Below are 17,904 nucleotides of genomic sequence, written 5' to 3'. Positions count from 1 at the left end.
ATATAAGATATTTAAACGATCTTGTACAAATATTTAAACAATCAGTTATTAATTTCAGATAGATTGTTTAGTTTTGGTATAATATCGTTTCGATTGTGTACAAGATTTTTTAGATTAGATATAATGGTACAAGAACGTTTAGACTTGGTACAAGGGTACAAGATCGTTTAAAGTTAGTACAACATCGTTAGATTGCGTACAAGTTCGTTTAGACTGAGTACAAAATCTTTTTTTTCATAATTCTGTGATCGATTCATCTGGGATAATTTTGTTATTTCACATTGTGGATTTGTGAGCATTTTCTTTTATTAAAATTATTTTATACTGTTGTAAATACTTGTATGATTTGTTGGATTTTTGAAAAAAACCCTTAATTTTACCATATTAAAATATATGAAGAATTGTTTGAATCAATTGACAACATAATGAAATTAGTAAATAGAAAATTGAGAATTGACTTATTAAATAACATTTTACGAGAAATTTTAAAGGTTTTTTTTGGTTAATTTTCATAAATATCACAAAACATCAAAATATTTACGACATGTGTAACAAAATTAAAAAAATCGATGATATTTTCATAAACTTCAGGTTTTCCTTTAAATATTGTGGACGATATTAATTTTATTTTCTTTGTGATTTATTCATATCCTCTTTATATTATTGCTTCTTCTACATTTCTCACTTGTTCTTTGTTCGTGATTTCTTTATTTCCTCTTGTAGGATTTCTTTCTTCATTTTTCACTTCTTCAAATTCCTACTTGGTAAACGATCTTTATCATCGCTCATATATTTCTTTTTTCAGATATAAATGATCTAGTACCAAGATCGTGCACGAATATATGAAAGACCTTAGTACACGATCTTGAACAAAAAAATCGTTTAGATCTTGGTACAAGTACCAAGTATGAAAGATCTTGTTACACGATTGTGAACCAAAATTGTTTAGATATTGGTACACGATCGCTTAGCTCTTGGTACGTTCATGATCGTGTACAAATATCTAAATGATCTTGGTTTAGATCGTTTCAAAGAAGAAAGACACTTACTCGTGTGTTTGGTGTTGATACTACCTACACGATTGTGTGTCATTTCCTATATGGTTGCGTATCGTGATAATTTAAAATAAGAATTACACACGTGTGTGTGGCCGATTAATCACATGTTGACTACGATATTTTTGGTATTTCACACTGTGAATCTGTGAGTTTTTTTCATTTTTAGAAATATTTGGTAGGTTTGATATTTTTTTTAAAAGAAAAACACTTTTTTTTTTGCAATGCAAAGTTAAAGTCGGTAAGATGTAATGTTGGGTTGTAATATATAAATATAAAATAACCAAAAAATGAAAAGAAAGAAAGATAGATAAGATCAAAATTGTTGATGCCTTTGTTAGGGTAATTATCCTAACCTTCCACATAAGAGGCTTAAAGAAGGACACCTCCTCATACTATTTTTGTCTTCTTCCACCATTCAATGCCACCTCACTTACACTCACCACTCACCACTCACCGTACACTCTTATTATTATTATCTTGTTTCTCAACTATATATTCTTAAATTCCATTGCCCTCCTTTTCAATAACTAAATTTCAACAAAAGCACACAAATTTTCACACCTCTATTTTCCTCCGTTCCAAATTTGCTTGGTAAGTTCAATTAATTTTCTGAAAGGGTTTCTTCTTACAAATGATGGGATGGGAGTTAATGGCCTCGTTTTTATTGGCAAAAATATTTTAATGGGTTTGTGTGTGTGAACGTGTAATATTATATATGTCAATGTTTGCCAATTTCAGTGATAAGAGTAAAAAGAGAGCAAACAACGAGGCCTTTATTTGTTAATTCAGATAAGGGGGATATTATTGCCCTTTTGGACTATTCCCTATTTTCCTTTCTTTTTCTTTCTTCAAACAAACGCATCTGGTTGGGCTCTCTAAAGAAAAAAAGGAAGACTAAATACTTCCAAATCGAACCCTTTCAACTTTCTTTTTTGAGTTAGTTTATGATAGCTCTTTCTTGGAGTTTGCTCATCAAAGTTGTTCTTTTTCCTCTTTTTCCATCAAGGTTGTTTTGCGGTTGTACTACTTTGGATCTGTGTAATTAACCTCATTTGCAAAGACAACAATAAAATAACGTATAATACTAATATACATAGTGGCAAAACAATATTAATTAATTGGTAGTTTGTCAAGGTGAGCTGCTATTAAATTAGGGGTAACTTGGCTGGAAAAGTGTAGATCAGAGCAGTCATGCATATAGTTTTGGATCGAGGTGGCTCATTGATATTAACTAGTATTCTAATTTTTTTTATATGGGTAAATAATTAGTTGTACCTAGGCTGTATATCTTCGTAGAATTTCTGTTGGACGTAGAATTTCATTAAATGTAAGTTTTAGAGATATAATCAGTCCACGTAAAATCAAAATTTTTGTAATCATGTTGTTTTATTTTAAAAAAATGAAAATAGGTTTTTGAAGAGAAGGGAGAGGATCAGTTCATGGGCGTTAATGATGAGATGGTAGTGCACAGCGGTGGATGCCATTGCAAGAGAATAAGATGGGAAGTGGAAGCAGCAAGCAGTGTGATAGCTTGGGATTGCAACTGTTCAAATTGCTCCATGAGAGGCAATACACATTTCACTGTTCCTTCTAAACATTTTAAGCTTTTGGGAGACTCGGATGACTTCATTTCAACCTACACTTTTGGGACTCATACTGCAAAGCATACCTTTTGTAAAGTTTGTGGGATCACTTCTTTCTACCATTCACGCTCAACTCCAGATGGGGTTTCGGTGAGTTTCAGATGTGTTGATCCTGGCACTTTGGATCATGTTCAGATTATCAAGTTTGATGGTACAAATTGGGAGCAAGCTCATCATCATTTGACACAAAACTAGTTATTACAAATAGTGGGCTTGGGCTTCATAAATTGATGTCACAAAACTAGTTAGGGAAATTATAATGGATGAATTTGGGGCATTCCAAAAACTTGGAGATCCAACAACAAAAAGAGTCTAATCTGATACAAGATTGCTGAGTTTTGTTTTTTTTTGTTTTTTCTTTATTTTCTGATACAACATTGCTCATATTTTTTAATTTGACATGGATAGGGTACAGGATAACTTTTTATTCCTTGTAGATTGTAGATTCATATGACACGGATAAACTCATCTATTAGATCTCTATTGGTTATAGAATTTCACAAATTTTACAAATAGCATGGTTTATCGGTTCTATGATGTATAGAATTTAATAAATTTATTTTTCTATCATAGATAGAATTTAACCTATTCTATTATGAATAGAATTTAATAAATTTATTTTTTTAGCCGATAGAATTTAACCAATTTTGTTATAGTTGTAAATTTTAAAAAGCTTAGAATATGAAAAAAATTTATTATTAAAACATAGCAATTTTTTTTATTATTATGAATATAGTGAAAAAAAATTATTATTATGAATATAAAAAAATTATTATTATTCATAAATTTATTATTAAGATATAGCAAAAAAATTTAGTGTTGTGTATGAAAAAAATTTATTATTAAAACATAGCAATTTTTTTTATTATTATGAATATAGTGAAAAAAAAATTATTATTATGAATATAAAAAAATTATTATTATTCATAAATTTATTATTAAGATATAGCAAAAAAATTTAGTGTTGTGAATATAACAAAAATAAAAAAAATTATTACGAAGAATATAATAAAAATATAGTAAATATAGTAAAACTATGGTGAATTTGTATCGTTTATTCTTTTTACTATCCTTAAATAGTAGATTAATTTTTGTATACATTTGATTTAAATTTTGTAATTAATCCATTTTTGTAAAAGATATTATTTAAATATTTTTTAAAAGTTGCATGGTAGCTTGGTTGAGTAATTAATCTAACCAAGGAATAAATTTTTAATTTTTAATTTGGTTTTGATTATTAAAGGTTTCATGCCATTTTAAATGAATAAATTTTTAATTTGGTTTTGATTATTAAAGGTTTTATGCCATTTTAAATGTTGATATTGGTATTGCTTTTAAATTCAAATCAACTCCATCATTTAGAATTTCTAAGAAAAGAGTTATTATATATAATATCTTCTTGTTTCATGGATAACATGAAGAAAGGGCTACATAAAGAAAACCTATAAAATTTTACAACCTTCACATTCTATTCTTACTTTTCTTAATCGGAAAAAATCGAATCTTTATCTCTTCTTAAAAAAAATTAAAAGAGGTATAATATCTATTTTATTTTCTCTTTCAGTAACTCCTAAATCTTCATCTTTTACTATAACAAATGAGAACTATCTTCATCTTTTACTATAAGAAATTCGAGTTCTCATGATGCAGAAAAAGATATTAGTAAAAACAATGTCGGAACAAAGGTCAATCATCGACGTATAAAAATACACGTCGGTCGAGACATGTATTTTTGATGTCGTAGTTCAAGACGTTGGAAGAAGATAGATAAATATTTAATTCTCGCATTTTTTTCCAACGTCTCTTTGCACGACGTCAAGAAAAGTTTAGTCATTTCAGACGTCATAAGTAAAACATCGGGAGAAGTGAAAAATATTTCTGATGTCATAGTTCAAGACATCGAGAGAAAATAAATAAATATTTAATTTTTGCATTTTTTTCGATGTCTCCTTGCACAACGTCGACAAAAGTTTAGTCATTCCCGACTTCATAAGTAAAATGCTGGAAGAAGTGAAAAATATTCGCGACGTCGTAGTTCAAGGCGTCGGGAGAAGATAAATAAATATTTAATTTTCGCATTTTTTCAAACGTCTCTTTCTACGACATCGGAAATAGTTTTCACTTCTCCCGACATCATAAGTAAAACGTCAGGAGAAGTAAAACTATTTTCGATGTTTTACTTATGGTGTCGAGAATAGGGGGTGTCTCCCGACATTTTCGATGTGCGTCAAACATTCTCATATAAAAACCCTCTTCAATTCTTTAATTCACAGAGTTGAGAGAGATTGAGAAGGAGACAGATCCACGCCACTGCTCGCTCTCGTTCTTGTCCAACCGTTCGTCGTCATCTCCATTGTCACCCTTCATTCAGGTAAGTGGTTTAGTTTAGTTATTGTTTTGTTTTAGTTAATTAGTTTCAAGTTTTAGATTTCAAATTAGTTTTTGTATTTAGATTTTGAATTAGTTATAGGTTTTAGTATTGAAATTGAATTTGAAGTGTCGTTAGGATTTTGAATTGGTTTTAGGTTTTAGGAATTTGAATTTGAAGCGTTGAATTTGAATTTGAAATGTTCAAGTCTTGAATTTGAAGTGTTGAAATTGAAATTGAAGTTGAGTTTGAATTTCAAATTTTTAATTTGAATTTAGGAATTAATAGAAGGTACTTTTTTAAAAAAAATAGAGGAACTCCCGACGCACGTCGGGAGTTTCTAGACATCTCTTGACACTATATTGACAACATCTTCGACGTTCATATAACGCCGGAAGATATCTAGGAACTCATGACGCACAAGAGTTCATCTTTCGACACATTTTTTCTAACATGTGTCCCGATGCATAAATACGTTTTCTAATTATACCGTTTTTTAAACAAAATCCTACGACGGAATCTAGAAAACTTGAAAATTTGATTTTCTAGAATTCTTGAGGTGAGGGATCACATATTTGATTTCAAGAAAAAAAATGATTTTAATTATTTTTTTTTTAAAAAAATCTTTTTGTAATTAGAAGGTTATTTCTATGACGAATTTTGAGAAATTGTACTAATTTTTCACTTTCTTGAGATAAATTTTTTTTCGTTCAATATAGTCTAATCGATGGAATGCTCTCCACTTATTTTATGATATTATTCCTTAAAATATTTGAGTAATGAGGGGTAAAATAAGACATTAGGTTAAAAGAAATTAAAGAATATTTTTAATTCAAGACTTGAAATTTGTTTATTGTTTTCTAAATGGGTGTTGTGAGGTGCTAACACCTTTCTCACACAAAAATGACTCTCAAACTCAACTCTAGTTTTCGCTGACCAATTTTTACGATTTTATTTAAAAGTTGTTAACTTTATTTCAGTGTCCAATCACACAATGAAAAAGATTTGTGATGACTCATTTTTTTGTTTTAAAACTAATCCATTTTAAGGACGTTGGTTGGTCTGCACGTTTTGGGCACACGACGACAATGTCTTTTTCTATTATACAAAACAATAAGAACAAAATATTATGGTTTTTCTTCTATACCCAAGTTTTTACGTAAATCTGTGTTTCTTGTCTCTACTTTCAATAGGACATTGAACAAACCCTATACAACATAGCTACTGATGAAAATCAAATAGTATCTTCCAATTTTATTGTCACCGTTGATGCTCGAATTGGTGCTACCATGGACAAATTGTTCCACTGGCTTCAGACAACATCGAAAAATGTAATCTTGTCAATCCTATTGTCGTCGATGCAGTCGGAACACCTTCACGTGCTGCTATCAAACCCTCTACGCATCGCCACTAGAGCTACATGCATCGATCCATCCTCCTCAGACAATGTAGACCATCCCATCTATGCAACCCTCTTCTTCATCTATGATCTATATTGCTCCTTATGTCCTGATTCATATATTACCACCTAATTCTGGTCGGCCACCACCGCTTTTGTCGTCAAACCTATATGCATTGCCACCCACTGACCTTAATTATTATCCTGATGTTAAGAATCCTCAAATTTACTCAACATTTGAGGTTGATGAATCTTCAACACATTCCAACCCTAACGTATACAAACTTCCTCTTTGGAAATAGCTCAACAACAACTAGAAAAGCTTCGACAACAGATTGTAGCAATTGATGCTACCTTAGGGACGACATCCAAGACTCCTGTACTGATGTATTTAGAGAATCTGATAACCTCGTTCGCTAATTTATCCTCTTCTTATGTGACTAATATAGTGGCACAGTCTATAAGATATCATCTTTCAGGAGAAAAGTTGAATGACAAGAACGAGTATTTCTCATGGTCTTAGTCAGTAAAAGCAATCCTTGAAGGATGGCATAAATTTGGTTTTCTGACAGAGGAAATACCTCGTCCTTCACCGGGCGACCCATAGGAACGATAGTGGAAGGCAGAAGACTCTCTTCTTCGATCCATATTGATCAATAGTTTGGAACTCTAGATTGGCAAGCCATTATTGTATGTTGTAATAGTTAAAGATATTTGGGACATGATTTAGACAATCTACTCCAAATGTCGGAAGGCCTCTCACTTATACATGCTAAGGAAGTAGGTTCATGAATGGAAGCAAAAAACCATGTGTAGCCACCTATTTTTATTCTACCAATAATTTTCTCTAAAAATAATATTAGTAATATTGGTTAAACTTTATTTATTTATTTTTGGAAAAAAGGTAAAAAAATTAGTAATAACGTATATTATTGATATCTCATTTTCATTATTTTAGGAAATAAAAATAAATCAATTTATTTTAAATAAATATTTTAATATCACATTTATCTTATTTGTACTATTTTAGGGAAAAAATAAATGAATTTGTTTTAAATAAAATCTTCTAATATCGATTTTGACTTATTTTATATCATTTCAGGAAAAAAAGAAAATTAAATTTCAACAAAAAAATCTTTGAATATCCATTTAATTTATTTATTTATTTTACAAAATCTCAAAAAAATCTCATTTAATTTAGTTTATTTATTTTAGAAAAATAAAAGTTACCTTATTAATATAATATCAAAATTTGATTATTTTTTCCTAATTTATGGTACGCCCTGAGTCTATAAATAGGGGTCTTTGTCATTTGGAAAAGGGGAGAGTTTCTTAAACAAAAAATTTTTTTGGAGGAGAATTTCTTACAAAAATTCTTTGGAGAAAGTTTCTTAGAGAAATTTGTTTTAGAAATAGTGCTTAGAGAAAATTTTTAGGGTGAATCTCAAAAAAAAAAAAAAAAACAAACTCTGCAAAAGATGCATTTCTATTATTCTTTTCATTACCTTATTGTCTCTATATTTTTTAAAAAAATTTATCTTAAGCAAATTAAACTTACTTAGTTGGAGGTTGCATTTGGTAGGGATTTAATTTCTTTGGGATTCGAATTATTATTTTCCTTTTCTTCTCTTGTTAAAAGATAAAGAGAAATAAAAGAAAATGTATGAAAATTTTAGTATTTTTGTACTGTTTTTTTTCTTCTATCATCATTTTAAAAAAAAAATTCTTTAGTCTTTTTCTTCTCTATAAAAAAACAAGGAGAAAGAAAATGACATAAGACAAATGTTTTTTTTTTTATTTATCCGTATTTTATTACTTTTTTTAATCTCAACTCTTAATCTTTATTTTCTTTTCTCTAAAATATAGAGATAAAGAACGTAGAGAAAATTTTATCATTATCATTATCATTATCACCATTATTATTATTATCATCATCATTTATTACTATTAGGGTTCTTTTTCTTTTTACTTCTTGTTTTTCTTCTTCGACTTCTTCGTCTTATTATTATTTCTTTCTTTGTTCATTCCTTTGTTTTGTTTCTTTCCTTATTTTTTTTATTGTTATTATGTTTCCTTTCTTTTACTATTCACATTGCTATATCATCATTGTTGTTATATGCACTTAAATGTAACTCTTTGTATTTAAATTTTTTAATATTTTGAAATTCTTCCAAGTTTTAAAATTCTTTATGTTTTAAATAAAAGATTTTTTTTTTAAAAAAAATCATTTAGCAAATTTGTCCTTAATGCTATAAATGTTTTATGTTTTTTCAAAACCTTCAAAATTTAACATATGATTTCATAAGATTTCCTAAACCAGTCTTTTCTAAAAACTTATACCGTTTTCCTTAAAAAAATCCTACGATGGAATCTAGAACTTTCTGGAAGTCTGTTATTTCTAGATTCTTGAGGTGAGGGATCAATATCTTTGGAAGTCCGAGATTTGATCCCAAGAAAAAATGAATTTAATTAATGTTTAAAAAAAATCTTTATTCAAAGACTAGTCTAGGATAGATTTTGAGAAATTGTAATAATTTATCATTTTCTTAAGGTGAGAAACTTTCTTTAAATATGTAATCTTAATTAATGAAATATTATTATACTTATTTTATGAGATCATTGCTTCAAACATTGGAGTAATGAGGGGTAGAATAAGACATTAGTTTAAAAAATAAATTAAAAAATATTTTCAATTTAAGATTTGAAATTTGGCCACCGTTTTTTAAATGAGTGTTGTGAGGTGCTAATACCTTCCCCACACACAAATGACTCCCGAACTCAACTCAATTTTTTCGCAGACAATTTTTTTTTGTTTACTTTATTTCGATGTCCAATCACACCGTAAAAAAATATTGGTGGTGACTCCTATTTTATTTTAAAACTAGCTCTTTTGAGGACGCCGGCCGCTCCGCGTCGTTTCGGGCACGTGGCAACACCATGGATGTCACATCCTTTTTTAATAAGTTTTCTCTTATTTGGTAGGAAATAAACCTATGCAAAGAACTAGTTTGGAGCAGTTCTAGTGATGGTTTACAATACTTTAGAATTGCAGAGATTGATAGGATTTATGACTTTCTTGCTGGTCTTAATCTTAAGTTTGTTGTACTTCGAGAGCGTATACTAGGTCAAATGTGAGACTCGTAACTAAAAAATGGAGACAAGAGTCAGGATTTGACAAAATATTTAAGAGAAGATATTTTGACTTGAGCTAGGTGATAATAAACAAGAGTTTGGAGTTCATTGCAAGATAAAAGAGAAGGCGAGAACCTAAGAACATGAACTGAGTTTTATTACAAACTAAAGCTAAGCGATGAAGAGTTGGAAATTTATGGAAAATTTCCAAAGAATACTTAATGCGCCACATGAAGAAGTTTAAGCTAAGTATGGTTAAGTTAAACAACAAGCTTTCACGTGCATCACTAAGAGTAAGAGTTGACGAGTTATCAAGAGACTTAGGATGACTAATCTAATGTGCGACTAGTAGTATAAATAGAGGAAGACGTCAGATTATTAAGGATGTTACTCTGGAAGTCTGAAAAAGGAAAAGTAAGTGTAAGATAGCCTTAGGAGTGAAGAGGAAAATCTGAATAGGTGTTTTACGAGAAGGAAAAACAGGTTGTTGTGAGTGGCTCCTTTTATAAATGTTTTAAGTGCTAAAAGTTTTCTTTAAGTTCTTACTGATTTGCAATGATAATGATGTCTTCGAAGAGATTTTGAATGCAAGTTTATGTTATGTTTAAAGTATGTTTTATGTGTTTTAAATGAATGCGAAATTATGTTCAAACCATTAGAGTCTTCTTTCCTATCAAAGAGCTAGTTGTTATGTAGTAAAGTCAGCCATGTAGAAAAGAACTACGTAGTAGAGTGAAGACTATATGTTGTGGTTGAACCCCAATGTCGACATGTTGTGGGTATGTTTTAGTGAGTATTTAGTGTTTTCTTGGAATTATTTTATACCAAAAGGTTTTTTTACTCAAATTAGTTGATAACCATCATATTTAGGTGATAAATTTGAGTTGCTCGAAAGATATTGATTGTTGTCCAGCCAACAAGATGTGGAATTTGGGCGTCTTTAGCACATTTTGGGCGAGTATCCAAGCATTTTGAGTTAGTTTTGGTACCTTTTGAGTTTTTGTACTAATATTAATTAACTCATGGTATTGGATGGTAGATCTTGATGTTAAAAAGTGGTTAAGGTGTTGATAATTGAAGTTTAGACTATTTTTCTGTTCTCTGCTCATTCTCTCTATGTAGATGATAGTCATAGTAAAGGACTCTATAGTTTATGCTCTCAAGGTAATTTTACAAATTATCCAAACTTTGGAAAACATTTGAGAGTTTTGTTATGCCTATGGATTTAATTATACGTTAGGATTTAATTATACCAAGCATGAAATCTCCTAGTTGGGAGATGAACTGTATGATGTAGATGAAGAAGAATTGATTTCTAATTTTCTGACTTTATAATTTGCTAACTAAGAGAAAATTTAATTTAAATCCCCATTAATCAGTAATCGCTACAACCTTCAAAATGTATATATATATATATATATATGATATAATAGCCTTAAAAATGTTTATCATATGTCAGAAGAAAGGATTAGGTAAAGGCTATTATATAGTAATGATAGCATTGAGAACAAGCTATTATAGGTTTAAAATAGCTTTAATGGTTAATGCTATTGAATGTTTTCATAGCGGTGCATACATGCTATATTTTTGTCCTCTATTGTATTATCCATCATAGCTCTACGAAAAGGCTATAAAAAGTCCCAGACTTTTAATAACATGGGTTGTCAGGACCTTCGAAAAAGGCTATGAAATGTCTTTTATAGCCTTTCTCGTTAGCTATCGTAAGCATTATTTTTTTTAGTGGTATAATCAGAAAATAACGCTCTTAACTTAATTATTTGTGTAAGTAATTTTGCAAATGCAAGATTTCAACCAGATAATAAGCACACATGTGACCATCAGGTGAATGCGTCTATTAAGACCATAAAATACTTAAATGGTCTACTTGGTCGATTAACAGTCCACAGATATCACAATGAATTCGTTCCAGAAAATGTAGGTGATTCTATTCCTACATTAGCTGGTGTTGGTCTAATTATTAATTTTGCTTGGGTACAAACATCACATGATAATTCGTTAGATTGAAGAATCTTCTAGTTCTTCAATGGATGTCCATGTGAATTTTTAATGATTCTTCTAATCATTATGGATCCTGGATGACCCAATCGATTATGTCAAATTACAAATATGTCTGGATTCATGAACTTTAGGTTCATTGTTGCATATGTTTCAATTAGTCTTATATGAGTATTGTAAACCCCAAACCTTATTGGACTTAGATCCTTTCAAGAATTAAAAGGATTAGTTTTAAGTGAAGTTAAGACAAGGAAGTGGACTTGAGAAGTGGTTTTGTAAATTTTTCGTAATAGGTGGAAAGAAAAAATAATACTAAGTAGTCATGGTTTAAGAATTAAGGAGGTTGGTTAGGAAAAGGAGAAATTTTGGCTAAGGCCATAGCGTAGGTGTCTTGGTCTTGGTAGGCAGCGAAAAGAAGAAGAATAACCTCTAAAGAGGTTATTTAGGCGAGGAGAAGGGTGTACTAGGCGGCAAGTTTGATGATGTATGTGGTCGAGAGGGTTGAAATAACTGCTAAATAGTGATGGCGTTTTGGTCCTGGCTAGGCATGAAGACATGATTCTTGAAGGTTAGTTGGAGAGTTGATGGGTTAGGCAAGAAGGTATGCAAGCATAGTGCTAGGCAAAGATCATGGCACGCGAGAATGGCGTAGAGGTTAGCTTAGGAATTTGACAAGACATTTTGGACTTTTCTTCGGATGATATGCGTTTTGGTTAGGCAATAAGATGAAGAGGTGGAGTTGGTTAAGTGGATTCCAGGTGTCATGTGCATGCATAGGTTAAATTTCGATTGAAGAAGGTGTCAATAAAGATCCATTCAGACTTTAGTATAAAAAGGTCACTTCAAATGAAGATTTCTCCTAATTCACTCGTGCGCTTTTGCTAAAATGATTCTCAAAAGATTCTAAATTGAGTCTATTTTCTATATTGGGGCTTCTAGTTTAATTTGAGTAAGGTAGGTTTGAGTTTGAGTTGAAGAAAGTGAGGAAGGTTAGAATTCAGGTAATTTTTAGCAAGGTGGACTTCCAGAGGGCAGTAGAGTTCAACCGTTAGAGTCAAAAGCTGAAATTTTAAGGTAAGAAAGTTATATGTTTTTAAGCATTTTTGTAGAAGGAAGTTTCCTCAAAAGAGTTCTAGATTTGTAGTTAAGATTTTTCAAAGTTGGGTTAAGTTTCTAGATGAGAAATTGTGGTTCCATGCAAGAGAAGGTTGGTCAAGTGACAAGGTAAGACTAGAAGAGATAGGCGTGGTGTTTTGGAATAGAGAGGTTTTTATGTGAGCTTGATGGCGTTCAACATACGACCCATGTGCAAGAAGGGCACGACCAAAGAGGCACATGGAAGGGCTACGCGAGACGCTAGGCACATGGCCAAATGAGGTACACGACGTGTCTGTGCGTGACGTTAGCATGCGAGCATGCCTAGCGCATGCGACAAACGTCTTGTGAGGTTAAACATGGGTAGCCCAGCGCATGACAGCCGCCCACCTCTGCGCGCCAGACATGCCAAATGAGTGATTTTGGGATGTTTTTGTTATTTTGGGAAATCTTTAAACAAAGCTTCAATGTTCTTATGATTAAAAAGAAATTAAATGAAATTATTTCCCGTTATTTCAGGTCAAGAAGAGACTAGATAAATTTATAGACCAAGGGTCTAAGCTACGATCTGTGAGTGACACATTGATTTCTAAAAGTATATATTAAACATGATTTCAAACCTAATAGCTTGTAAGTGACACATTGGTTTCTAAAAGTATTTATGAAACTTGATTTAAAACTTTACAAGCAATACCTTGTAGGTGATAAAATTAATTTAAAGTTTATTTTTTAACATGATTTATTATCAAATGTTTTAAGTATGCTTTGATGTATGAATACTTAAGTTACTGATTTAGCAAGGTTTCTAAAGCATGAGTTAATAAATGTTTGTTAAACATGTATTTCTTAATGAATTTACTTATGAGATTTACAAAGCAAGAATGTTTATGTTTTAAGTTAAAGAATATTTTTAGAATGCTTTAGACAATACCATTGGATATATGTATATAGCTACCCTTCGAGGATATGACCTGTGCACAGAGGTTCCTTTGATGAAGGTATTCAGTAGACTTTGATAAAGTTAAAGAATGTTTTTAGATCACTGAGACAAACTTCTGAGAAGAGGGTTCTACATTTCTTGAGACAAAGATCTATAGGTTACCTACTTCATTGTAGCTATAATGAGATGGGACACTACTGATGCTCGGTTTCTACCTCGTAGATATCACAGAACAAGATGGAGGCCGTCAAAGGGTCCAACTTGTGATTCATATGGTATAGCAAGTAAAATTTAGAAAGTATTTGCTATGAAAGAGATTTAAATGCCTTATTTCATGATTTGTTTATACAAAGAGCCAAAGCCTAAAGATTAAATTGTTTTAGAAAACATGTTTTGTATAAACCATCACTCACTCGGCTATTTTAACTCACACTTTCCAAATGTTTTTCCACTATCTAGGTAGAGGTCGTGATTCGAGAGCTTAACCATTGTCTTCAGACTACTCTGTGAAGTTACTTATAGCTTTGTTGTGAAGGGTCAGTTGTTTATAGCTTCAGACTATTGTTAATAGTTCTATGTAAATTGAAGTGAATTAAAAGTCTTATCTTTCTTTTGTTGAAGTGTGATGTCTGTAAATAAACAACATTTAGCCTAAACTTGTTTTGATCTAATAAGAGTGTGTCTAAAGTATGTCCCTCATAGTTTCTGATGCATAAGTTTTTAAATTACTCAAGTTGTTTAGCATAATAAAGAATCAGTAGTCAGGGTCAACTGGTGTTGTTCAGAAGGAGAACGATGTCAGTTGACTTCACACCACATCTCGGGTCACGCAAGTAGGTGCTCGGGATTGGGTGTGACAAGTATAATATAATCCAGAAGATAAAACATACAATCTTTCTAATATATGTTTTTCATTTTAGACAATAGATATAATATAAAGATCTTATGTCTCATTCTTTCTATCAGTCTCAATATGATAACCATTGCAACATATATATATTTAAAACTCAATAGATTTCTCATTGATTGACTAAAGAATAATGCATTATCAATTGGGAATTTTGTTCCTTTAGGCAAAATAGTATTTGCTTTTCCAATCCCTTTAATCAGGTTTTCAAAATCTGATATTGTATTGACTTTTGCTTCCAACATCGTAAATTTGGAAAAATATTTTTTATTTGTAAGTATTGTATGTGTACTTGTATTGTTTGCCAGACATAGATCTTCTTTGTTCATTTCCGAATCACCCAATGTATGAACATGATTCATATTTCTTCATTTAAAAGAAAATAATTACAATAAGTAAAATATATTTGTATATTAATAAAAAATATATATATAAAGAAAGATAACAGAACAATAATATTATTCTAAATATTTTTAAAGTTAAAAAAATATTTGTTGTTTCACTAATCGTGTCCATTTTCTCTTCAAGAGTTTCAATGAAATCTGCCACATTCAAATTAGTCATGTTAGATGAATCGAATATATCATTATCTTCATAGGCACAATTGGCTTCAACATTTTTTCTCTTTTTTCTTTTATAGGGATGCTTGATATAGGTCAGCTAAGTGTTTCGATGTACGACAAACACGTGACCAATGTCCAGTCATTTCACATTGGTAGCATATTTGTTCATCACCTTTTCCTTTTTGTGGAGCTTTTCTTTTATGATCATTGTTGTGTGCGGTTCTTTTAGAATTTGGTTTATAAGAATGATCACCACAAAAATAATAATTATTTATTCCTCTTTCACGGTCTTTATCTCGACCACGACAACGACCACGAGCTCGTTTACGATTAAAAATGACAACATTCGCTTTAGAAAATGATGTTGTTCCAGTTGGTCAGGATTCATGATTTTCATCAACAGCTCGTTATTTTGTTCGGCAACAAGAAGACATGAGATGAGTCCAGAATATTCTGTAAAACCTTTCTCTCTATATTGCTGCGACAAGAGTATATTCAAGATATGAAAAGTAGAAAATGTATTTTGCAACATGTCCATATCAATGATTTTCTCTCTACATAATAACAGTTTTAAACTAATTCAGAATTGTAATCACTTACTGAGTTAAAATCCTGTAGCCTTATGTATCCAATCATAACAAGCTTGAGGAATATGAACTAATTTTAAATTATTAACATTTCTTTCAATTTATTCCACAATATATGAGGAACTTTCACTATTAAATATTCTGATTTTAAATCCTCGTAAATGTGATGATGAAGAAAAATCATGGTTTTTGCTTTCTTTTGACTGGTCGTTACATTTTCTTCTTTAATTGTATTTTCGAGATTTATGACGTCTACATGCATTTCAGCATAAAAAACCCATGAAAAATAATATTTATTTTATTAATTATAACAAGTAGGAAAAAATCGACATAACGTTATGACCTATCTTTGATGGAGGAGGCGTCTAGAGCTCGTGCTAAAAACATGTTATAAAAATGGGGCACAACCAAAATACGGAAATCAAGAAAATATAATTAATATTAAAATAATAAAATATAATATATAATATAAAAGAGATTTTTTTAAAATAGTAGATCTTACAAAATATTTACCACCTATAACAAATTCTATCATTAATAGTGATTGATACGGTATAGTGATAGAATCCAAAATTGGATAGTAGAATAGAGTATTAGATGGACACTAAAATAGTATACAATGAGAGGACACCTATTAAATATTTAATATGACTCGTTTAAAGGGCATTTATACATTGACTAATATTTATAATATAAACAACCTTTAAATGATATAATGATAGTTTAAGGGCCGCGTCTTGTTTTAGAGATGAATAATACAAAAAGAAAGGAAAGAGGTGGAAATTTCTAAGATTGCAAAACCCTAATCCCCAATTCCAAATAGAAAAAACGATCCAGTCAAGTTTCATTGTTGACCCAATCCATCAATGGCTTGGAGAATAAGTTGCCCACTCTACTCCCTTACCAATAAGATCCCCATTCCATCTCCATCACTCCTCACCTCCTTCTCCAACAATGGCCGCAATCCAGCTTCTCCCCTCACAATATGGCTACGTCGTCCTCGTTCTTGTCCTCTACACCTTTCTCAATTTCTGGATGGCCGGTCAGGTCGGCCGCGCTCGCAAGAAGTACCGTCTCTTCTTTCTCTCTCTCTATCTCTCTCCATTCTAATTTTCGGCTTATATCTTTCTGTTTCCATTTTGTATTTTAGGTATAAGGTCTTTTACCCTAATTTATACGCTCTCGAATCCGACAACAAGGATGCCAAACTCTTCAATTGTGTCCAGGTTTCGATTATACATGTTTTCCCTCTCGTTTCTTTTCGTTATTACCATTTTGAATCTGAAATGCCGAGTTTAATTGGAACAGAGAGGGCACCAGAATTCGCTAGAAATGATGCCTTTGTTCTTCATGCTTATGATTTTGGGAGGAATTGGGCATCCTTGCCTTACCGCTTCCTTTGGAGTTCTCTATGTTGTGTGTCGATTCTTCTACTTCAAAGGTTACGCTACCGGTGTGCCTGAAAAGCGCCTCACCATCGGGTTCGTTTTCTGGAAAAACTTGTCTGTTTAAATTCGATTTTTAAAATATGACTCAATTAAATTGGGAAATCAGATCCTTGAATTTTTGTATTTGGGATGATAATTGAACAGGAAATTTTCTTTTCTGGCATTACTCGGATTGATGGTTTGCACAATCTCGTTCGGTGTTAAGCTTCTTCGTCATTAAGCTATAATCCTGTTGAGCTTGGGGTGATGTTGTAGTGTTGTTCTTCATCTTCCTCGTTGCCTTGTGTTATTAAGAGGTTGAATAACGGTTATTTATTTCCTTGCTAATCTTGTTATAGAAGTTGTAACTTTGAAAAAAGTTATAGTAAATTTGAGATGTCTTTTTATGAAATGAAGTGTAAAAACGTAATCCTATTTTCTTTGTACTTACACATCTCTTTGCTCATTTGGAGGGTACTCAATTGATCTCTGTACAATGTTTGATCTGGATTCTCTTGTTTCTTTTATTGGTTAAACTCACATCTACCACCACAGCCGCTTCAACCTCTTCCTAAAGAACAAATGTTTAGCAAATTTTGAACTTCTTTTTTTCCTTTTGAAAGTATCTAACATGGACCCAAGTGTGGAGTGGGGTTGGGACTTAGGTTTAGTTTTAGATACGATTAGGATAAGTATTTCAAATAACCTTTATGTTTTTACTATTCATAACCCCTTGCAGGTGTTATGTTTAAGGGTTTGGAAAGTTTTT

The 17,904-nt window shown here is 31.1% G+C and overlaps 1 protein-coding gene across 1 annotated transcript; it reads left to right on the top strand.

Moving 5' to 3' along the window:
- The first annotated feature begins 16,432 nt into the window (after positions 1-16,432).
- On the top strand, positions 16,433-17,645 carry LOC101215747 (microsomal glutathione S-transferase 3). Its single transcript, XM_004140262.3, has 4 exons — positions 16,433-16,775; positions 16,859-16,934; positions 17,017-17,189; positions 17,301-17,645. Exons 1-4 carry the CDS (start codon positions 16,663-16,665, stop codon positions 17,374-17,376), a joined length of 438 nt encoding a protein of 145 aa, XP_004140310.1. The 5' UTR covers positions 16,433-16,662; the 3' UTR covers positions 17,377-17,645.
- Positions 17,646-17,904: the final 259 nt, after the last annotated feature.

The sequence above is a fragment of the Cucumis sativus genome, chromosome 5, assembly GCF_000004075.3.
Source record: "Cucumis sativus cultivar 9930 chromosome 5, Cucumber_9930_V3, whole genome shotgun sequence".
Classification (NCBI taxonomy): Eukaryota; Viridiplantae; Streptophyta; class Magnoliopsida; order Cucurbitales; family Cucurbitaceae; genus Cucumis; species Cucumis sativus.
The sequence above is the reverse complement of the archived record's forward strand: the minus strand, read 5'-3'. Positions and strand labels throughout refer to the sequence as shown.